General features: G+C 42.0%; 1 protein-coding gene across 1 annotated transcript in view; it reads right to left on the bottom strand.

The window, feature by feature from the left end:
• The window catches only part of LOC107109514 (LON peptidase N-terminal domain and RING finger protein 3-like), a 46,012-nt gene extending 25,697 nt beyond the window's left edge, over positions 1–20,315 (bottom strand). Inside the window, exons 1-2 of the mRNA XM_015410163.1 lie at positions 19,044–20,315; positions 6,255–6,373 (exon numbers count right to left, since the gene is read on the bottom strand). Of these exons, the coding sequence (XP_015265649.1) occupies positions 6,255–6,373; positions 19,044–19,350 (426 nt within the window). The 5' untranslated portion in view covers positions 19,351–20,315. The remainder of the gene's footprint in view (positions 1–6,254; positions 6,374–19,043) is intronic.
• Positions 20,316–24,681: the final 4,366 nt, after the last annotated feature.

A 24,681-nucleotide genomic window follows, 5' to 3' on the forward strand; every position in this document is an offset into this window, starting at 1 on the left:
CAGCTGGGTGACATATTTATAGGGCAAAACATATCCTGAGGCAGGTTGATGCACCACCAGAGGACGATGACTTGATTGCTCTACTGGAGGTAGACAAATAGGTGGGAGAGGTTTGATGGCCCTACAAGCACAGGATGGGAAGGCTGATAGGGAAGGTGAATAGACTTAAGTGTTGATTAATTACTGCTTAAGCAGGGGTAATGGGTGAAGGGGAAATTGGGCTAGGGTGTTGATGGGATTATACTGAGTGAATCAGTAGGTCCTGGGTGACCCATTGTCCTAGTAGCCAGCCAGCTGCTCTGACATGCGCTTTGAAAACTGTTTTTACCTGACTTTCACTGCGTCTCCAAGCTAATCTCCAAGCTCTTGAAAACTGTTTTTACCTGACTTTCACTTCGTCTCCAAGCTAATCTCCCAAAACTATGTGGAGACTGTCCATTTTAGGTAACAAACTTGATTCAGAATAACTTATGGCAAGCAAAGAGAGCCCGCATAAGATTAAAATTACTGCATGACAAAAAAGAAAGAGGTGGCCTGGGACTACCAGATTAGAAACTATACTATAGAGCGGCTGCAATGGGATGGATTCGGGATTGGGTACTGTTAGAAGATAGAAGAACCTTAAAACTGGAGAGTCATGATCTACACATGGGCTGGCATGCCTATGTGTGGTATGACGAAGAGAAAAAGCAGAAACACTTCCATAATCATATTTTGAGAGACTCTTTGATAAAAGTATGGAGAATGGTGAAGGAAAAATTCTATGATAAAATACCAAGATGGGTATCGCCACTGGAAGCTTTTATAATGCCAAGTTTAATGATGGAAGAGAAAATTGCCAGTTATGACACAATACTCACAAAAGAAAATGAATTGAAAGATTTTGGATCTTTGCAAGCAATGAATATTAACCTTTCAAGTTGGGAGAAAATACAATTAAAATCGAGATTCGCTAAAGACAAAACAAGAGGTTTCACAAAAACAAACACAAATTTAGATAAAATTTGGTTGTCCTCCGCTGACAAATTGATACAAAAAATATATAATTTCTTATTAGATGATGACACACAAACAGAAAAAATAAAACCATACATGAAGGTATGGGCAAAAGATATAGGAAGTAATAGAAGTATAGAGAAATGGTCAAAAATGTGGAATTCAATAAAACTACTAAGAGCCACATCATACAAAGAAAATATCTTCAAAATGTTTCATAGGTGGCACTGGACGCCAGATAAAGCACTAAAATGCTACAAGAACGTTTCAGGGAACTGTTGGAGGTGTGAAAGAAATGTTGGTTCCTACTACCACATCTGGTGGAGGTGCGAAAAAGTCACAAAATTTTGGAAAATTATAAAACTGTTTCTAGAAATAGTAGAAATAGATTTGCCATTGGCTCCAGAAGTATACTTATTAAACATCTTACCTGACAGTATAAACTTTAATGACGCACGTTTAATACTCTACATCCTCACAAGTGCTAGAATAGCTATAGCAAAATGTTGGAAATCAAATAAAGTGCCAAATAAAGAAGAATTAATTATAAAAATTATGGACATAAAAGAAATGGACAAAATAAATACGTTACTAGCGGGAAAACTGGACAGTGTGTTTAAGAAAAGATGGCAGAAACTAGATAGGTCGTTAGAAATATATGGATAAGAAGCTCCAAAAGTATTGTAAAATTAAAATATGTATTTTGTTTTACACGATGTAAAAAATCAAATAAAATATTATTAACAAAGATTTAAAAAAAAAAGAGGCTTAACCACTACACCAAACTGCCTCCAAAGGAACTTTGGAATCAAGATGTTCCAGTGTGGTATCATGACTAAAGTGTTGGACTCAGACTGGGGAAATCCAGATTGAAATGACTGCTCTGCTAAAAACACATTGGATTACCGTAGGCCAGTCACACTCTCTCAGCCCAGGGCTGCTGCGAGGATAAAAAGGTGAGGGGAGAACCACCTAAGCCACAGTGGGCTCTTTCGAGGAAAGTGTGACAATCATTCTTAAAAGTCCTGCCACTCTTCCAGGGCTCTGAACCAATCCTTGTGATTCTGGCTTCATGCAAAGCCAAGAGATTGTCAGCCAATCAGAGACCACAGAATTCCACTGGCTAGGAGGGGGTTGAGCCAGCCTCAACTTAAAGTGGGGAAGAAAAACTTTTTCTCTTTGGATAGGGATTGCGTGGCTCTGGAAAGGACCATCAGTGTAGCCAGACTTTTACTTGGCTTTTAGTTAGGGACTGAGGGTCAGTTTAGGGAAGAAAACTTATTTTAGTATGACAAATAAATATCCTGTTAAGGGCCCATCATTACTAACTGGTGTGTGGAAAGGTGCTCTGTGTGTGAAAAGAGCAGTCTTGAACCTGCTGAGGTAAACTGATGAGAGGGGGGGAATCAAATCTCCCTTCAGGATTTATTTACTTAATTGAGAGCCAGTTTTACTATAAATACTGAAGTCATCCACACATAATATTTACCCTAATTAAGTATTTTATTTTCTGTTAAGTGTTCAAGGAAAAGTGATCTCTATTTACCTCACATATAAGTACAGCCTTGGTCTAGCAAGTTTCCAAGTAAGAGGCCTTTAGGGAGCACATAACTGACATGCTACCAATCCTTTATTCAAACCTTATGTCCCCCTTTTTATTTGTTTATGGGTGGTTGGGGTTTAAAGAACCTGTAGGAGAGGCCAGAGTGGGGGATTGGGCATTCGTCTGTCCAGAAGGCAGTTGCCTCAAACCCCCCACCCCACAGCCACCACAAAAGGTGCGGGGGGGGATGTAACACACACGTGATTTGACACCATGATACTGAATCCAGTGTTGCTAGGCTCAACCAGATCACCCATACAAAATATGTACACATTGGAAATATGCCACATCATAGAGGGTTCTGTTCTACAGTTCACTGTGAGAGTGTTTAGGCTGATGGAGGATTGCACAGGAAGACTGGTAACAATGAACAAAGAGTATTTTGTGGGCAGCACATCCATTTTCTTTTTGTAGAATGTCCATTGGTTCTTTAGAGTATAATGAATGCTGAAAAGTAGCAACTGCAATTCCTGAAGTCCTGAAGTTAAGTATTTCCAGCCCACTCTCATGCCACTATGGCATTTTGGTAAGCCACTGATGATGCAAATACTTGCACAAGAATGAAAGTTCCCTTCTTAAGAAGGCTCACTGACATAGAGACTAGATAGCCTGCCTCAATGTCCTCTCTGTATGGGTTTACATTCAAAGCTCATGAGTTTTTTTACTCTAATATGAATTTTTATATTTTAGTCTACTTTTACATGCACTGCCACCTGTCCCAACTCCATGGTACAAATTAAGAAAAAGACAAAAGTAAAATGCAATTCCATCATTAGACTAGTAGAGAAGTTCAATTCCACCTTCCGAAAAGAATATCTATCACTCTAACCCCATGAGGAGATTCATTATTGCTTTTCTCTAGCACGTGACCAGCATTTGAAAGTAATAGCTGGGCTTCTCAATACAGTATCATTTAAATTAAGCTAACAAACAAAACCAGAAATCTGACCCTAACCTACATCCACAACACATGCTCACTTCAACAGGAGTTGGGAGTTATCTTTCTAGTCTGTCCATATCTTCAGCCTTCTTAACTTGCTAACCTACAAGCAAAGAGTTTAAATGAATACAGGTGATAGAAAGCTAGATACCTCTGGTGGCTTTTTCTTTACCCTAACAGAGCTGATTAGACACACTAAACTTAATTCAAAGTGACAGATGAACTATTCATCTTCCATATTTGAAACTTCATTGACAGATTTCCTGAACAGGATCCACCCAATGAAGCTGCCAGGAGAGCTGTCAAGGTCAGGATTACAAGTGTACTTGGTTTCGCAACAACTGTACTGGCCTTCTGGCAAAGTAATGGCATTCAAAAGTCAGATTCACAATAATAGTAAATGAACACATTCACTTATACTCTCCAGGGCCAGAATCATGTCCGCTGTTGTCCTACAAACTGTCATGGTAAAACAGAAAGCAGGAATCCCTTGACAATTTATGTTATTTTTTCCCTTATTTACTTGTACAACATTGATGCTGCACAACAACAGCTGTTCACCCCTGCACTCATCCATAACTTATAGGTTTTGCAATAAAAGGCAGGAAAAGGGACGCTTGCAACATCTGTGAGGCATCATGAAGTAGCTGAAGTTGTGTAGAGACATAAAAATCCTCCTTCTTCGCAAAGGAAATTAGAAGGTTATGTTAAGTGCATTGCTAATGCAGAATTTGAAGAAAATCAGTTTCACCAGTTTTAAGAGGGAAGACTCTAACAATGAAAGAACAGAGACAGGAAAATGGCCAGGGTAATGCAAGACCTACAGGTAAGTTACTACCTTGCTACTAAAAATAGTTGTGTGTATGTACATATCAAATTAAGAAGAGGAGGGGTCTCATCTTAAGATACCGAGGGAATGTCTTCAATCAAAATGCAAATATTTTATTGGAGAGTATATATCTATACATACCCATTATATAGAACAGTTAGGTGAGTTCAGTAGCATACCCATTATATAGAACAGTTAGGTGAGTTCAGTAGCTTAGAGACCAACAAAATTTTTGGGGTACAAGCTTTTGAGAGTCAATGCTCCCTTCATCAGATACAAGTAGGAATGGGGAGAGTCTTTATATCCCAGTTAGAAGGTGGGACGGATGTTGTAAAAAAGGAACTCAGTATACAAAGGTACAATGCGTATTGTAATTAGCTTGATTAGAGCACAGGTGGCAGAAAATTAGCATCTTTAATGTGATAAGATTCTTATGTTCCTATTCAGCCCTGGGGGTCCATTGTTCTAAACTTGTGAATGAACTCAAGTTCAGCAATCTCATGTTGTAATCTCCACTTGAAGTTTCTTTGTCCGAGGACTGCCACTCTTAGGTCAGCAATGAAATGACCTGGAAACATTATACAGAGGTATTTGTTTTTATAAAAACAATGGAAAGATATCAGATCCAACCAAAAAGATTCAGTTTTTGTTCAGTCACAATTACAGATTAGTTTTTGTTTGTTTGTTTTAAACTAGAAGAAAATATCCATGTGAAACTCTTGCTTGGTTGTGGAAATGCAAGAATACTTCCTGCTTGGGCATACGCCATCTTTCATGAAATACCAGTCAAATAATAAGTAAATCTTACCCTCAAACAATCAAGTTAAACAGTTATTCCATTAGCACTTGAACACACGGTCATGTACATATCAGGAGTAAAAAAAAAATGAACAGGGAAGCAGAGAAAACATTAGAAATATAGAATGTTATTTCAAGGATTTTTGATGGAGATGAACAAGGCATCTTCTTACATAAGATCAGTTGGCCTACGAAAACATCTCCACCCAATGCTCCAGCATGATGCCCCAAATCTCTGGGAACACTTTCTTGAATCACCATCTAACTACCAGTCTAGGATTTCAAAGATCTACCAAGAGGTAGAGGTGTCCTTGGTGGTAGCCCCTTACCCAAGGAATGTCTATCTGCAGGAATGACAAAGATGTCTTTTCCTAAAGAACAGCAAATCCAAAATTTTCCATAATAGATTTGGACTATAAAAAGTGTAATTAGCATAATAAGTGTTGTAAAGCATTAGGTTACAAGCTAAATAAAGCAAAATGATATATACGCTGCATTATTTTCAGTAAACATAGTTATGAGAAAATTATTTTAAAATTATCAGTGGTTTCTCTGTCTCTAAAATAGTGAACGTTGGTTTTGTTCTCAGAAAAACCACAGGTTCTCAGCATATGCAGTGGAGATGCTGCAGAACATATTTCCTGATGTTTAAGGGAGAGGGGAGGTGTCCAAATTCCCAAATTAATCTGGAAGTAATCTTATTAAACTGTACTATTATAGTACCAAATACATATAGAAAGTAAACACGCTAACGGAGGCATGAATAGTTTTCCTCCCAGTAAGTGAGAATGGTTATTAAAGGTGTGGTACACAATGAAAACTATTCATTTGACTGCACTTGGGTGAGCTAGAAGCATTAAGTATATTGATACAAGTTTGCTATCATTGGTTCAATATATAGAGTTTGAATTATTTCAGCTCATGTATTTAATGTTGGAACTGTTGAAATGTGGAAGTAGGAAAAGAAAGATTTTTTAAGACTGTATTTTAAGACTGTAATACTAGATCATATTGCTTCGTATTGCTTTGTGTACAGCCTGAAGCAGATACTTGTCTTGGACAACAACATAACTGCACACCCAACTCACTTCACATTCTTCTGGTTCCTGAACACACAGCATCTCCAAATCCTTCAGGGCCTCTGGATATCTCTGCAAAGACACATACACTTCTGAACGGTACATCCTCAGTTGAAGATCATCTGGAGCTAGAGGGAGAAGAAAAATGATTGAAAAGTATTTCTAATGAAGCACACTACAAATGCTCTCTCCTTACAAAGCATAATACTCAGATTTAGTGGAAGATGGAAGGGCCTGGGGCTCAGTAGTAGGGCATATGCTGGATTTTAAATCCCTGGAATCTCCATAGAAAGAATATCCGGAAAGAACTTGATGAGAGACAGCTTCTATCAGTCTGACTAAACAATACTAGGCGAGATGAACCAATGTTTCTTTTCTCTTTTTGTGTGAAGGAGGTAGTGGCAGATGTATACATGCACCTTTGTTCTGGATGGGAAAAGGACATCACCAGAAGCCTCTGCCATCCATTTCTGCGCCTTCACAACATGTCCACACACATATATCCTTGTTCTGGGAGGGAAAGCATCATACTCTTGACTCTTTTCACCTGTATCAAAGCTGCTATTTGCCTCTTCCAATGAAAACACAGAGGTAACTAGTAACCAGTGTGGCGTAGTAGATATGGTGGCAGAGTAGAACCCTGGGTGACCTGGGTTCAAATTCCCACTTCTACCATGGAAGCTTGTTGGGTGACTTTGGACCCGTCACAAACTCTCAGCCTGGCCTACCCCACAGGGTTTGTTGTTGTGGGAAAACAGAGGAGAGAATGATGTTCTAGGCTACCTTCAGTTCCAACTGGAGGGAAAGGTGGCATATAAATAAATAAATATTTATGCAGGGCAAGTCACTGTCTGAGTGGTGGAATTGTTTTGCTTTGGAGAAAAACAACAGGGGAAGGTTTTTTCACCTGCTCTGAAATACTATAATTTTTGTGCAAGCCACCATTTTGTGACTGATCCCACTCAGTGAGCCATTATTTTGCAACTGGTAGGTCCCAAGTCTCTTGGAAAAAATTAAGTAGCTCTCCAAAAACATACCCCCCCCCCCCCGCGGGTCAATCTTGTATACACTACACATGCACTACCACCCATTCTGGTATCTGAGTCCTGCAATGTACTTGTTTGTATATGTCCCCCCCCCCTAGAAGTCCGCTCATGTAGGCATGCGCATAAGTTCATAGTAACTGCATTTTTGTTAGACTACGCCAGCCATGCTTTGCTGTAACGTTATCTTTTCCAAGGTCACAGGTGGTCGAGAGAAGAAACTTGCTTTGACTTTAATGAGTAGAAACTGTGAGAAGTGTTTGGTAGTGATAACACAGTTGCCGTTGCTTTCCCAAGGGTTTGAGCGCATAAAATGCTTTCTAGGTGCGAGCGGGAACCATGTTTATTGGCTGTAACAATTATGAATTTGCTTTAACCTTTCCAGCATCCTGCACTTGCGTTATTCTGAACAGTGCTTCTGTTCAAGTGACTCATGGCTTCAATAAAGTAATCCCTTTCTATAAGTGTGTACTCCGTTGATTGCCGTGGGACCTGACACCCCCCCCCCCCCGGTTTAAATGTCCAAGCCAGAATCATTGACCAGAATCAGCAAGGATATACATCAAGGAACAGATGTAATCAACAAAACTGTTTAACATCCAACGAATTAGGAAATCAGTGGCACTGCTACTGTATGCAAAAGGTTCTTTAGTTGGTTACAGTTCTACACTGGTCAGTATAACTGCCTGCCTAAACTCAAGCCATTCTCCACATCCCTAGATGTATACACTCCCCACATCCCTAGATGTACCCCACAGTATTCGACTGGAAATCTACAATAAGCTCTATATGGAAATACACTTGTGGTTATGTTATAACCCCCATTCTGCCACAATCACATAGCTAGGCTTGTTCTCTTTTTCACCAAGCCAAAAAAAGTTTGTTTTTAGGACCCTGTGTTTATTAGGCATCCCCAACTTTGTTGCTTCTGCAGGCATTTGTGAAATTTTGGGAAAGGATTGTGGGCACTGCTACAAAATGGCTACTAATCACATAGACTGTTTATTTGTGAACTCTGATCTTCCAGAATAACTAAATATTCCAAGGCCAGGTTACATCTTGCTATTCAGTATTCAGATAAGGATGGCAGTAAGTTTTCAAAATGTAGATATGATGATACAAAAAATATCTGATTACTATAGTTAAATACATTACAAATTTTGAGTCCAGTGGCACCTTTAAGAGCAACAAACGTTTATTCAAGGTATGAGCTTTCGTGTGCACGCACACTTCCTCAGATACATTGAAATGGAAACTAACAGTTCAACTATAAAGGCAGATGCCTCTACACAGGTGAACAGTAAATTAGCATATAACTTAATGAAGATGTTTTGACATATACGAAGACTAAACAGCAATAACAAGCTAAGTTCATATGGTCACCATTTGTTTGGATTTATTAGGGGGGGAAACAGTGAAGCAATAAATATGTCAAAATAGGACAGAGGTGTGTCAAAGTAGCCTTCTAATTGTCAAGGGTAATAAATTGATTCTGTTTTAAATATAAATGACTGCTTGATCATAAAAATCCTAAACCACTCAGGAAAGTTCTGCAGACTAAACCCAGCAAATGCTAAACTTTATTTAGAAATAAATATTCCAATCACAGCACAGCGAATTTTCTTCTTCTTCAGTCATGCCAATTTTTTTCAAACCTCGTCTCTTATGCAAGCACACAGCTCAGCAGAATCTGACACTGCTTATCAACTCTGTACTTTTAAGGACAGAACCTTTTGGTTTTTGGATTAAAGAGATACAGCTGGGCTTATAGCATAAGAAAAGAGTAAAGCGAAATTAACAGCCAGCAGCCTATGTGGCACTTGGGCTGTAAACAGAACCCCCCTCCCCCCAACCAGTAAGTTTCCATAATAAAGCACAAGACTGCATTTGCTGTAGTGATTCACCTATCAGTACCGCAGTAGTGATTCACCTATCTGTGCAGCAGAAAAATAGTTACACAACCACAGTTTCCATTGTGGAGATGTTAGAAGGCTAAGAAGCATAGCTATGGGTCATATTCTCTACTGGCACAAAATCAACTAAAAACCTGACTCTTGTTTTTAACTTTAAAACAGAAACTTTGAACTAAATCTCCTTGGAGCCTGTCACTAAACTAGACATCTTGCTATCAGTCCTTACTTGCTAAATCCATAAATCCTGAACTCTAAAATCAATAGCTGTCATAACTTACAGGGATACCCCTTGGTCCCAAACAGACCGTATGCATCTCTAAGGGCTGTTAATTATCCTCTATGTGAGGCAAAGAAAACTTTGACCTCACATTTGTAACACAGAATGTTTCATATGGGCCAAGGCTCACACACACTTATCTATACACCTAAATGAGGTACACGTGGATAGCATGGAACAGCTCTATTTGCATACTAACCCACAAGCCTGTTAGGACTAAATATGCTAGGACTTAATGGTGTGTGAAAGCCCAGAGCTGTTCCATGTCATGCCATATTAAACATGAAATAACCCCCAGACATCCAATCATACAAACTGGGGAGGTCCATAATGCATCTAAGCAGGAATAAGTCATCAAGTGTAATGGAAACTGTAGGGTATTAGCAACATAACAGAGGGTGTGTCAGTGCAAAGGGATTCTGCAGGTGGGTGACCAAAATAAAGTTTGCCTCAGGGTCTCTGAGCAGTAAGCCTCATCCTTCCCTTCAAGCCCTCTTGTAGTGAAGAGATTCTGAATGAGTGCAAGCAGCTAGCTACCATGCTCTTTTTAAGTCATAGGAGTGGTTACCGCTAAGTGACAGGACATTTTTTTTTCATGAAGGAAGCCCCAGGTTCAATCCCCAGCATCTCCAGTTAAAGGGATCAAGTAAGAATGTGTTGGGAAGGATCCTGCCCTCAAACTTTGGAAAGCTGCTGCCAGTCTGACTCAGTAAAAGGCAGCTTCATGCATTCTAGAGCCTTGAGCCCAAGGCCTCCCCAAATTCGTAAAGGAATGTAAGCTTCTTTATCCCCAAATTCATAAAGGAATGTAAGCTTCTTTAACAGCCCGATGTCTTCAGGGATCAGTTCTCATCACACTTGTGTCATTAGACGTCAGTTCAAGGCTTGATAAAGTGTCTACATTCTAATGGTCTTTATCTGAAGTACTTCTGTTTATTTTGGATTACTCTGGACTGTTTCCATGAACTGTGGTCTTTATCTGAAGCACTTCTGTATTTTGGATTACTTTGGACTGTTTTCATGAACTGAGTGGTTTATATTATTTGAAGTTGTAATTGTCATAATATTGTAATTACAACACTTTATATATAAAGTATTTTGCAAATGCTTTTGATATTTCTACCACAGAAGCAGCAGGTCTATCTAGGAAATGTTTCATCTCGTTCTTGCCTTCCCACTCAGCAGGATCATCCATAGGCTGCCTCTGTTTCATCCTGATCTCTGAACATAAGAATATTCTAACAGAGAAAAAGTAAAGCGTGAGTGACAGACTATGTACATTCTTCTCCTAGAGTTTGACTGACAAAGGCTGAAAGATTGCCAGCTTTGAAAACTACACCCACTCTGTTGGTGTACACATTGCTCATTTAAATAAAGGTATACTGTGTGTTGTCACGGGGGTGGGGGGGGAGAGAACAGTGCTCTTGGATTGCCTCCCAAACACTAAAACCTATTTTTACAAGATGACAACTCTCTTTCTTAAACAGATTAGGTCTGCCTGGTTCTTAGTGATGCAGATTTCCAATATATACACATACATTGGGGGGGGGGGGGAGAGAAAGAGACAGACAAACCAGAATTCTTTTTTTGTGCCCTAAACAAAGTATGATCTGATTTAGCATAGTTATTTTGATTGTAGTAAATGAAATTTAAAATGTACCTATGTTAATTTGTCATCTCAATAGCAACAAACACAGTAAATGCTCTTGTCAACATGGGGAATAAGACTTGTTGGTTTAGCCAAGATGCCGGTTAACAAAGCTTTTACAACCCAGCAGCACCTGAGTGGCAGCTATGACCAGACATGGCCTGGACACATCACTTGCTGACCACTGCTGCAACAGTCATGGATAGAACAGGCAGGGACTCCCTGAGTGCTCCTCTACCCCTACCTCAAGAGCAGACAAAGGAGGAGCAAGCAGAGCATCCAAGCTTGCTTCTGGGCATGAGCACTGTTTGCTCAGCAGTAGTGCAAGCAGATGGCATCAATGGCCAAAAAGAACTCTCTGCTCTGCCGCCACCCATTCTTGCATGAGAGCTGTGGTGGAAAAGTAGACAAGGCATCCCAGCAAGCTGCCCATTCATTCTGCTGCCAAACAGGCAGAGAAAGACTCCCTGCCATTCCTCTACCTTGTTTCCTATGAGAGCAAGCAGAGGAGGAGCAGGTAGAGCTTCTCAGCCAATTTCCGGCATTTTGGGGATCTCTGGCTTGGGATCTGGTGGTGTCCATGGTGGAGGGTTCCAGCCATAAGTACTGTTTGTTCAGCAGCGGCATAAACTGGCAGCACCCATGGTTGGGACCCAGAGCCTGTTTCCTCTGCCTTAGATTTACAGTAGGAAGTGGCAGAGCACAGTGCAGTCAGCCATGCCAGTTAATCAAGTTTGCTGATTAACTGGGTGCTGGATAACAGTACATTGGACCTACCTGAAGGTTCTTTCTCTTCAGTGGGGGAGAAGTCATCCAGGAACTGGTTAGGTCACGCCTCTGCTCGCTCGATAAGCTATGCAAATTTCTTTTGTTGCATGGCTCTGTATAGGTTTCTGCCCCCCAAGCCTGTCCAGGAATGAGGGGGGAAGCCCACACTTTTCCAATACATTAAACAACAACCCAGAAAGGTAGGCTACCCTCTCTGGATTCAAAACAATATGCCAATAGTCCCGGCTTTTCCCCAAGGGAGGGATTCCAAAACTTTAGGTTAGCCTCTCGGACAGAACACCCTAGCACCTACTTAATACTCAATGGTAGCGTGTAGCCAGCCAGGCACAGGAAATAGTCTTGGAATCTCAGTTATAACATCAAAGACCATTTAACAACAAGAATAAGGTTTATTCAGTCAGAGCTTAGCAAAATAGGCTATAAGTTTACAAAATAAGAAAACCTAAGGCGATTTGCCTTAACTAAACATAATGCTTCATATTTACCAAGTCAGGATAACATCCAAGAGTTCAAGATTGTCCATTGTAATAATCCAGGTAGCACCAAGGGATTTTGAGGAGAAACCCCCCCTGTGCACCAGCCATGTGCTCAGCTCACAAAGGAGGTCTTTGTCTCTCCCAGAGACAGCATTTCCAGGTGTCACAACAAGCAGAGAGCAGAACAGGACGGAGAGCTCTCTTCCAAGGGATCAGACAATTAAACCCCAATCTAATCATGACTAGCTGTGGCCATCAGCCAATCAGGAGTAGCAGGGTGTGTGGCCAATTTTTTGGTTGTCATGGGGACAACTGGGGATAGGCTGGAAGTTTGAAAACCACGCCTGCAGTCACATGGCCCCAAGCTCCAGCTTCTCCATTGCTGATGTGACTTTTTGCCTGTGAGCCAGCCAACAGGACTGGCTTTTGGCATGAACGTGTGAAGGAATGTGGGTTTATGGCATGCAATAGAGGCCATGGGGCCTACCATTTGGCTTGTAACAGGAAATAGGCACAGCCTGTTACCAAAAGACAGAACAGGAGAATGCAGGAGACATTTAGAAATCAATATTTCTATACAGGCTCCTATTGGAGTGGCCCTGGCTGACCTCTCCAGTCATGTCCAAACCCCTCCGTGGATTGCTCTTGCTAGTGTTCACCGTCGTCCACGTAATGTCGATTTTTCTCTTTTCATTGTTTGTTGTTTTGCTACCCCAGCCTCTTCGTAGCCTGTTTTGGGGTGGGATGTGGATGACTTCTCCCCCACTGAAGAGAAAGAACCTTCAGGTAGGTCCAATGTACCGTTCTCCTTCAGTGGGGGGGGGGGGAAATCCAGGAACTGGTTAGCTGTACCCAAGCTATTCTTCTGGGTGGGTGATCAGTCGCACTCTTTGGTGCATCCCTTGCAAGAGGTTGACATTGTTGCAGGGGGGGAAACCTAGAGAACAGAATGCTGATGACACACTAATATGGACATCATATACTTAAAACCTGCTGTGGCCAGAGGGTAAGGCATAAGCTAAAGGGCAACAGACAAAGGGTTCCAGGTGAGCAGCTTGCAGCTTAGAGTCATTGTATGAACCAACCCATGGGATTCAGAACCTGCTCAGACCATGGGGCACCCATGCAGTTTTTGTGAGTAAGGCCATCCACCGAGGGGCATGCTTGTACCACCTGTGGGAGCCAGAAACAAAGGTCCCTGACAGCAAGAAAAACAGGGCTCCCGCAAAAATGTGGGATTTGTCTAGGCAGTTATACAATCTGGATAAACTATAATCTGGATATATAGAGAATTTAGTGGAGAATCAGCAAGTTTTCAGCCTGGACAAAATTAATGGGGAAATAAACCTCCATTATTTAAATTCTTTCAGGAAATGCATGCTATGGGTATTCTTGTAAGGAGATACAATGGTCTATGAAGGAAGACCATTACTGAATCAGTAACTGGTAGCAATCTTCTATCTGGCTGCATTATTGCTAAAATATATGCTCTGCAATTAAACTTTGTCATTGTCTCAAATTATCCTAAGAAATGGGGAAAAGACCTGAATATAATCTAGATGAATGACAATGATATGGCATAATGTTACACCTAAATTACTCATTGAGTTCAAAAGAATTTCCCCCAAAAAATCTTCAGTGCTATCTAGCTCCTCAGATATTGCCTACTCTGGAAATAATTAACACAACTGTTGGAGACGTGGTACATTAAAAGATGATTTGCTGCATATTAGTAGACACACCCCCAAATTCAGGGTTTTTTTTGGCAAACAGTAATTCAGTTTATTAATGACATGCCATTGAGAAATCTATTCCTTTGGAACCCAAGGTTACTTTACTAGGTTAATTCAAACCGTATGTAACCCCACAGATATGGAGATTGATCTGAAGTTACTTACGACTGCAAAAATGGCAATAGCTACAATTTGTAAGAAGATAGAATCCCATCTACAGGGAGTTGTTTTAATCATGTCTGGCACATTGTGCTGCTGATAAAGCTGTCATATCAGAAATGTCAAAAGAAATAATTCTTACAGTTTGGACAAGTTTCATTAATGTTCGGTACAGTTTATTGCTTTTTGGAATAACAAATTATAAGATAGAGAGGCTTTCTATTTGCCTTCTGTGAATTCCTATAATGTGCCTCATTTTGTTTGCCTGTCTGTAAATTTATCCGTTAACCCAAAGGACAAAAAAATACCCTGCATATACTAGAATCTAGCAAATGTGCTTGAAGGAAGGTTCATTGGTGTGGAACCACTGGAAAATTCCTGCACATCAAGGAATTTCAGCCTATGAAATCTGACTTCACTGCCTACCCACTCCTGCTGCAGACCAAAATTCCAAACCCACTCCCCCCAAAAAAAATCATTTTGGGGGATAAGTACTTCAAGTGACAGTCCTTCCATTCACAGAAATGCTCTGGTGAATCCAAGCTCCTGTTCACAAAGCAGCTGTCTCATGACAAAAGCTAAATTATACTAAATGCTGTTAATGTACACTCAGAATATCAGTTTGATGTACGAGAGAAGGGATTGGTAGCACACATCTGGTGGCCACGCTCTATTATTTCTCATGGCACTCTGCTAGACCATTATGCTTTAATCCAGTGATTCCTGGTGTGATTGCCATGGGTGCCAGTTTTAGTGCTACGCGGAGGGGCAGGGGGTGCAGATGTACTCAGTAGTTGAAAGAGAGTACTGCATCCCAGTACTGCATCCTAAGCTACTGTAGCACGTGTATCTTTAATTTAAATATTCTAAAGGGGAATAAAAATTGAAGATAGAAAACAAATAACAAAAGCATTATCATATGGCCACAACATGTCAGAATATCAAGTTATTTATAACACTGAACTCTTTAATAGTATATTATCAAACACATTCTTGCCAAACACATGAAAACAACAAACATTCTTGAAAAATATGTTTTATATGTCTACAATATACATATGAATTATTACATAATATTGTAAATTTTCTTATATGGACATTTTCACACTACACGTTTTGAGTAAAATGTTGGCTCAAAAACATTTCATTCATTCCAAGAAGAGTGAAAATAGCAGATTTTTTTCTTCCATGCGCCCCTAAATTCCCCAGTTTTCCATTGGGAAAAAACCTGAAAAAGTTTTTTGGGGGAGGGGCCTCCTCCCTCCAAATCCAGTTTTTTTCCTAGGCATTAATGTCTTTGCTGTCACCATAGGTGGGTGTTTTGACTTGAACCTCTCAGCATTTCACTGTTGGCCCCAGCCCCCATGGGAGCCACGCCGACAGCTGCTACTTGCTCTTGAAATTCAAAATTGCCCACAGGCTCAACAACACTGAGGCCCCTTTCTATGGCATGACCAATTATTCAGTTCTGGACACCACTGGATTTTAAATTCTGGAAATGAACTATAAAAACTGGAAGGTGTGTTTATTTACTTTTAAAAACAACAACCATTAATCCTGTGATTAGGATTTGATTTCCAACCCCATTCTGTTTTCTCAAAGGAATTAAAGCAGAAGACAGCCAAATAGCTCAATTCTATCCATAATGACAAATACTTTAAAGTACCTATAGATAACTTGCTAAAAGTTTGCTTGACAAAAACACTTGAAGAGTGAAAATAACTGAATTGAAAAAAATTCTGCCAGCCCAGCTCTAACTTAGGACTCAAGGTTGTGCTTCTTGCCATTTTTGTCAAGGACATTTAGCTGAGTGATGCTGGTGCCAGTAAATAATAGTACATGAACATTATGAATAGAACCACAAAGCTTTAAGAAGAAGTTGTGAAAACTGGAGACCAGTTTGATAAGTTTTCATGAGGATACTACTGCACTTTATTTGTCTGACTATATGCTTTAAGATTTAAGTTTCAAGAGTTCTTCATCAAACAGGTACAAAACTAGATCCATTGGGTTGCTTCTGTTTTCCCAAAGCTTGTGTGCCTTTACCAACAGCTCCTCCTACCATGAATACGCAGACAGTGGGAAAGCTGCACCTCTTGAATGTCTGTCTGTGATGCGGCTGTTAAAGGAACTGAGTCTCCCTCAGAGAAAGGACAGTGACAGCAAACAGATTAGACTGTAGCAAATTATACAATTACCAGCTCTTACTAGAAGTTGGCAGAAAGGGTTATGGTTTCTCACATCTAAACGTGTGTCTTCTCTAGACTAACTATTACCAGCATGTCCAAGGAAGCTCCTCACTAACAAGTGACTTACATAAGCATAGAAGCAAAGGAAAAGATTCCAAGGAGTTTGCTTTTCATATCTTTTTCTAGTATAAAAATAAAGATGCAGTTCCACTTTACAGTTTAAAAAAAATACTTCTCCATAGTGAAACTTTTAATAAACATTCAACTAAAGTAAACAAACCTTTTTTCCACAGTTTGAAAAGACCCTGTAAATGCTAAATCATTATCATGGTATTATCCAGGCAGAAATCTGCATTTCCCAACCCATGCCTCCATAAGGCACACTCTAGGACTGGATATGCAAGTAAGGCGTTATCTATACTGCGTAGGATTTAAGCGTTCTTTCAGCATATATGTCTCACAGATTCAGACCTACCATTGAAAAATGGTGATGTTCTCACTGCCCTTGTTAAGCAAATCTCTCTTTCAAGCAGGGGTCATTTCCTGCAGGAGCGGAGCTCTGGCAGTAAAGAGCCCAGGGGGCGGGCACATGCAGAAAGCCCCGCCCCCTGCTCCCAGCAGCCCTGGGCCACAGGGAGCAAGAAGCAGCCAGATAAATTGCAGAGCCCCTACCCCCGTCGTACCGAGGCAGAGAGCCTCCGGAGCCCTGCCGCCCACCTTTCCAAGCACCTGGCTGGTGTGGGGTGGTGGTGGTGGCAGGGGTTTGATTGGGGAGTTGGGACATGGGGGTGGCAGGGCTTTGATGGCGAGGTGAGGGAACCACGGGGTGGTGGTAGGGGGCTTGATCGGGGGGTGGGAGAGCCTCCCTCCCTCCCCATCTGTTCGCCCTCTTTCTTTCCCTCCTTCTTTCCTTCTCTCCTTTCTCTCTTGCCCTGCTTTCCTTCTCTCCCTCTTTCTTTCACTCCTTCTTTCCTCCTCTATTTCTTTCTGTCCTTTTTTCCTTCTCTTTCTTTCTTTCTTTCCCTCCTTTCCTTCCTGCACAGATCTGTGCATTTCCCCCCATAGATAGCAATCCAAAACAGTCCAGTGGCAGCTTTAAGACCAAGTTTTTTATTCAGGTACAAGTTCCCCCTTCTCTGTGAGGGCACATCCGTCCCCCTATAGCTAGCAATCCAAAACAGTCCAGTGGAGCCTGAGCAGTGGGGGTTGCCTTGACACACTTCCGATGATGTCAGGGGATGTGGCATATGCAAATGTTATGCTAATACATTGTGCTAATAAGTTCCTGCACTTATTTTTCTACGAAATGACCCCTGCTTTCAAGTCAGTCTTGTAATACATAATGAGTGAGTTCTTTGGCCATGAGGTTCTCGGAGCTAGTAATGATCATGACTGTGCTTCCCTCCTTCAGTGCCTGCTTACAAAACACCACCTGAGTTTGCAATGGCAAGTCCCACAGGTGTTTCAGACAAGCGAGACTGAAAAGACTTCTTCCGGCTGCCGCTTTTCCATTTGGTTTACCTTTAGCCTGAGATTCAGTTGTGGTTAACATGTTTTCCCCTAAGAATGGCATGGCTGCCAGGTCAAATAGGTGCAGCTTTCTCCCTCACTGTATCTCCATGTTTTATGAAATTTTACCTGTTTAATTTCTGCCTCAGGCAAAGGCCCAAAACTTCAGCCAGAAACTTCAGCCAGAAAAAAGACACCACTTTAACAGCTTTAATACTCAGAAAGTACTTCAGTCAAGAGGAATAGGACCTTTTATAGGAAATAAACAGTATTATAATATTGAACCTCTTTCTAACTGAAGCCAATAAAGACCAAGGATCAGAGTCAGGTCTCTCCAAGCACTCTTCAGCAACTTAATGAATCTCCAGCTACCTTGTTTTATAAGTTTATTTAAGAACGAAGAAGAGTGTAATACAACTGTCCTTCCTCTCTTCTTTCTGTCTTTTCAGAATAGTCAAAAATGGGTTCCCGTCATCTGCACTCATCATTATGTTTGACAGCAAAAAACTTTCTCACATAGCTCAACTGTTTTTTTAAAAAATTCCAAAGGATCACCTCATAAAGGACACAGATATTTGCCAATCAAACGTTTAAGTAATTTCCTGCTACCATCATTGCCACTTCAGGTCATCCTGATCGCTGTCACACAAATTATCACCTTTTTAATATATACTGATTGTTTTTGGAAAATAATGTTCCTCTTAGAGAGGTATGAAACGTATTTGGACCACGCAAAATTCACTTTCATTACAAATAACTTCTTCCACAGCATGCTCATAACTCCACTGCAGACTTCTAAAAGTCTGTCCCTTGCTGCTTATACAATGTGGTATGGTGGCAAGTTGCATAACCAGCAACTGCTGGGGATGGGGGGGGGGGAACCTTAGCAGGCTTTTTCCCCCAAACTGAAAAGTCCCAGACTCTCCAGTTTCAATGCAAAGGAAAAATGTCCCATCCTAAAAATCCTGGTTGCCCTCTTCTCCCGAGCCTGCCTAGGCTCTTTCTCTGACCTTCCATTGCCCCAACTCTCAAGAAGCAGCCTTAGAGGAGACCACCGCTTACCCAAGCCGACTCCTTTCTGGAGGATTTTCAATGCCCCCTTGTAGTTTCCGCTCCTGAGCAGGTCCTCCAAATCGGCTTTCAGCCTGGCCACTCGGGTGTCTTTATCCAAGCATTTTTCCAGCAAGTCACAGAGCAGGACGTTGCACTGCACAGTTCTCGAGCCCAGGAGGACGAGCTTGTCCCCACAGACGCAGCACTTGGCGGGCGAATCTTCTCCCAGGCATCTTCTGCAGAAGGAATGGCCGCACGACATGGTCACCGGCTCCCACAGGGCTAAGTGGCAAGAGGCGCAGAGGAAAACCTCCATGGCTTCTGCTTCCGCAAGTCGGGCTGGGGTGGGGGGCGTGTATACCTGCGAGAGAGCCTACAGGAGTCCTCTCGGAAGGCCCCGTGAAGGGCACCCGAGTCCTCGCGAAAGAAATACCATCGAAATGAAGCGAAAGTGCGCGCGGGCGGGCTCCGGGAAACTCGGTGCCTAGCCGGCTACTCTGACCCTGCTGCGGACACTTGGCCGAGGGCAGAAGTGACTCTTCCTTCTTTAGGTGCTTTCGGCAAAACCAGGAGCCAAGTAGCAGGCTCTTAAAGGCACACGCGCCCTCGGCTAACTTTTCTGCTTCAGAAGGATGGAGACTCGGAGTCAGCGGAGGGGGGGGGGCGCTTCTGTTTCAATTTCCCTTCCGTCTACTCCGCCGCTTTGTTGCACTTTTCTCCTGGCTCAACCTGCAGCATCACCCTGCGATGGGCTTCTTTCAAAGCTACGGCCCGGGCTGACTTTTTGTCGCTCCCGGGACCTTCGACCCCTTCCCCCTTGCCAACTGCTCTGGAAACGAAGCGGACCGGTTTCCGAGGTCAAGACACCCAGCCGGGAGTTGCGGCTTTGCGTTCTTGCCTCCTTCAAGCGCGAAGTTCAGCCGGATCATCTACAGCGCCCTGAGTGTGTGCCAGGCGGCTGGGAAAACGCTGAGCCAAGTCGCTCGGCTTCCCGGCTCGACTTCTGGGGCTCTTTTTTATTTCGCCTCGGCTGTCCTTTCGTCTACCAGCGGAGGAGAGGGGGGAGTAGAAGGAAACCGCGTCCCGCACTTAACGAGCGAAGGGTGGAGGAAGCAAAGCCCAGGTACACGAATAACTTTTCATGCGCAACGGGCGTTCCCTTTTCTTCCACCCCAATTTCTTCTCCTCCTCCACCCCGCCCCTTTCCTCGACTTTGGAAGAAGCTTTTGTTTCTTTGCTTACACACGCACAAAGCGCTCCGCGTATTACATAAAATCTGGAGCCGACCCATGTGATGCGATCGAGGAGCGGCCCGATTGGCTGCCGGCGTGTGCCCGCCCCTGCTGGGAAGACGCGTTGCGGGCGGCGTTTCATAATCTCTGAAATGATATGATGAGGGGCGGTGGAAAAGAGCCGCCCGGCCGAGCATCCCGCCCGGCTGAGCTGGCTTCGCTTTCTCGGAGGGGCTCTGGCGAATTCTTGCCCAAACAAGGAGTCGGTGGCAGCCTCGCCCGGGGGCTCCTGTCTGCCGCCGTCGTGATTGATCGCAGTTCGCCGGTCGCGCGGGACTTGGGTGCTGCTTTCTGTTTTGACTTCTTTGGGTGATGCGATGAGATCAAAGGAAACAAACGTTGCGGCACCTCAAAGGCTTGCAGAATTCTAGTCCACCGTAGAAGAAGAGATTAGATTTATACCTCGCCCTTCGCTGCCCAAGGGAGCCTCAGATCGGCTTACAATCTTCTTCCCCTTTATCAGATGGCATGAATGAATCCTCACTTTGCATTTGCTAACGCAACGAATCATTAGTTATTAGTTGCAGGAAGTACAGAGAGAAAAGTAATAGCGTAAAATTCAGCTCTAATTCAAAAGAAATGAAGAGACCAGTCACTAGTTAAGCTGAACTACTTAACATCTGTAATCAGGGGCCGAGAGGAGAGTCACCCTGAGGTAAATTAGATTTGAGTCCAGTAGCACCTCAGAGACCAGCAGGAGTTTCAGGTGTAAACTTTCTCCAGTCAAAGGTCCCTGGCTTTGACACTGGAAAGCTTATATTCTGAAACTAGGGGTGCCAGCTTCCAACTGGGAACTGGGGAATCCCAAGAATTAGAGCTCTACAGAGATTAGCTCCCCTGAAGAAAAATTGGTACTTTGGAAGGTGGACTCTGGCATTTTACCCCCCTTAAGTGCCTAAATTCCATCCCCAAATCTCCAGGAGTTTCCCAGCCTGGGTCTGCCAACCCTACCTGAAACTCTTGTTGGTCTCTACTGGACTAAAATCTAACTGTTCTGCCGCAGACCGACACGGCTACCCTCTGAAATAGTGAGAAACCAATCCTAAAGCTGCAATCCTAAAAAAAAACCCACTTTCCTGGAAGTGAATCAAATACGTTGGAGTAGACCAGCTGTTCCGTCTAGTGCTAAGAAATTATAAAGGATCCAGCAATTAGAGTGGCACAAGATACAAAAAGACAGATATTGCTGTGTATGTTCATCAAATTTTATATGCTTCTCAAGCATATAATCCTGAATGGAGACCGGTAGACAATAGAGCTATGAGCAGCTGTTTCTGAACTTTTGTAAACACCACATATACAGTCAAGATTGGAATTGTAAGAACACTATAGACAACATGAATTGACATCTGAGAAAGATATTGTTCGAAACGGACTACAGAAAGCCTGGGAAGGTCCGTCCTACTTCTTCTTCTCTTCTGAAGACTTTGTTCTTATTGAGTTGTTTGATGTATCTGAAAAACAAAATACAACTTGGAAAATTGAAAATTTGATGAACATACACAGCAATATCTGCCGTCTAGCGCTAAGTCAGAAGTCAACAGCACCTTGCTTAGAATTGCTCCCTCAGTCTTGGGGAGAGAATGTGAATCCTTCTTTGATCAGAGTTTTACTTTCTGTAAGGCATGTAGATTGTCTCTAAATACACACAGGCTGTAGTCTTCTGCTATTATCTGGAAATAAATCCTTTTGAATTCAGGAGTCAGGAACCAAAAAAGTCCTTTCCTTAAAAAACAAAACATGGAGTTAGACTTGCTTTTTGCAAGCAGTAGTCCACAGTGCTGCATGGCAAATCCCTCTGGAGAAGGAAAGGAATTTGGGGAGCAGGCTTTGACATGGTATGGGGTACAAGAACACATGTTGTTCAAAGGGGGTGGGAGAGTCCAAAATGCCACTGGGTTAGCACCAGCCCTTCAACGCACCTATGCAGGGCTTCAAATCCAAGTCAGTGAGACTTACTTCTGAGTAAATGCATAACTTGGGCTGTAAATATACTTGCACAGTAATTAACATGTTTACTAGCTTGCGAAAATACAGTGGCTTACACTCCATTGAGTTAAGTGGGAGATGCATGAACAGGACACCACAAATTTGTTTGCACTTATTTTATCTACTGTTGAGTGTGTGTATACATATACATACACACATGTATGTGTATATACAGAGAAAGAGAGAGATGAAGATGCAGAACTGCAATCCCAAACATATTTACTACGGAGTAAATTCTATTGAATTCAATGGGATTTATTTCCAAATAAGTATTGGTGTTAGATCTAGGAGGTGTTGTAGGTCTTCATAGAACCGGTCCACTTCAGCCTCTTCTGCATCAGTGGTTGGGGCATAGACTTGGATTACTGTGATGTTGAATGGTTTACCTTGGAATCGGACAGAATTCATTCTGTCATTTTTGAGATTGTATCCCAGTACTGACTTTCGCACTCTCTTGTTGACTATAAAGGCCACACCATTTTTTCTACGACATTCCTGGCCACAGTAGTAGATATAATGGTCTTCTGAGTTAAATTCGCCCATTATGTCCTGACACATCACTGGTTTTAAGGCCAATTTATTAGCTGCTCGTGGAAATACTTGGATTTTGATAGCATTCCAAATCAAAGCTTTTAAAGTGTTAAGTAATCAACAACTATCTTCTTTTCCTGAATGTGAAATTTGTTTTTCACCATTTGATGTGTTTTCATGTATATGTTTACAATCAGACTGGATCTTTCTCTTCACCATTAAAGTTGCACATTCTTGTAGAGCACTAAAAAGTTATTAAATGTAATTTCAAATAATAAAATAGGAATAGTCAGTTGCCATAGTAACAAACACCATTGCTTCTTCATGCAGATTGGGGGATAAAGTGTTGAAAAACTGACATGTCAAAGAGAAAAATTGAGGTTAAATACAAAGGAAGTAGATTATTAATCCCTAAAATAGAAAAGTGTTTGCAATAGGAGCATGTATCATATAGACTGAAAGTGTTATTTAAATTAATAAGAATATTGCTGCTCGTAGCTTGTTTCACTGAATAATATGGTAACCCATAAAGAATACATAAGCAGCTTCTCAAACATTTTAACTAGATATCACATTTCTGAAATATAAGGCTATAAAACAAATGGTAGCTTAACCCAATTTCATTAAGTGGTAGCAAGTTCCAGCACTTCATCCCTGACAGCTTGTTTCCTTGTTAAGAGAGAATACTGGAAAGTTATGGTGTATTGATAATAGATACTGGCTTAAACGTATGCAAGGAGAACCTACTGGAAATAAGAAGACATCTAAAGCCTGCCCCAGCGGGGAGGGCGGGATACAAATCAAATAAATAATAAAGCACACAGCACAACTGTGACCCTCAAAAGCAGTTTGTTGGGGAGCTTCAGTGGGTGGGTAGATGGTGAGGGAGAAATCCATTCAGTAGAACTACTTGTGTTCCTGCTTCATAGTACCCCATTCATTATGTTTTGGTTTTTTAAGGCAAATACCTACAAAGGGAATATTGTGACGAGCTGTATTAGGATCTAAACAGCTTGTTGCTGTGCTTGTTCATTCTCCTTATTCTTACCCCTCCTGAATCATTCAAGCACAACTGAAGTTCTCCAGGTCTGGGAAGCATTGAACCAAACTTCAATTCTTTGTGATGTCAGAATGCAGATGTTTGGATGAATTGGTCCGTACATACACTATCTAGGTTTCTGAAAAATTAATACAAGTTTAGAATCCAATTTTTATCTTCATGAATCAGCTTTATGCTTTATCTGTACTAGTTCTGTTTGGCAGGATGTTTGGGCTTCAGCCAGTGGAACAGCCAGAAAGACAATTGGCCACAGAGGCCATTAATCACATTACACAGGGGAAAACTGAGGTTTATTCCACATCAGTGGATTGCAGCCAATCTTAGCTCTCTGACAAATGTCATGGTACGATGCACATGTTTGAAAACACATTTGTCACATTTATTATTTTGATAATGTATATATAAACATGTTGCATGAACACATAAAGTGTAATGTGTGAAGTCTTGGAAAGCCAAAACACTTTAGGTAGAAAAAGAAACATTTTAAAGATGAACCTAGTGGTCAGGAAAGAATAAGAAATACATTGGGTCTTCTCAGGGGTCGTTTCGTAGAAAAAGAGCTAGGGGAACTCATTAGCATAACTCATTAGCATATGCCACACCCCCTGACATCACCGGAAGTGTGTCATAAGGCCACACACCCCGCCCCCAACGGTCCCGGCCGCCGGCGGCCTTGCAGCTCCACTGCCGAGCCCCATAAGAGGCCCGGCGGTGGACCTGCAAGGCCAGCGGGAGTGCAAGGAAGCCCCGCGAAGGCCCTCCCTAGCCCCAGGCA

The sequence above is a fragment of the Gekko japonicus genome, unplaced genomic scaffold, assembly GCF_001447785.1.
Source record: "Gekko japonicus isolate JY-2015 unplaced genomic scaffold, Gekko_japonicus_V1.1 scaffold720, whole genome shotgun sequence".
Lineage (NCBI taxonomy): Eukaryota > Metazoa > Chordata > Lepidosauria > Squamata > Gekkonidae > Gekko > Gekko japonicus.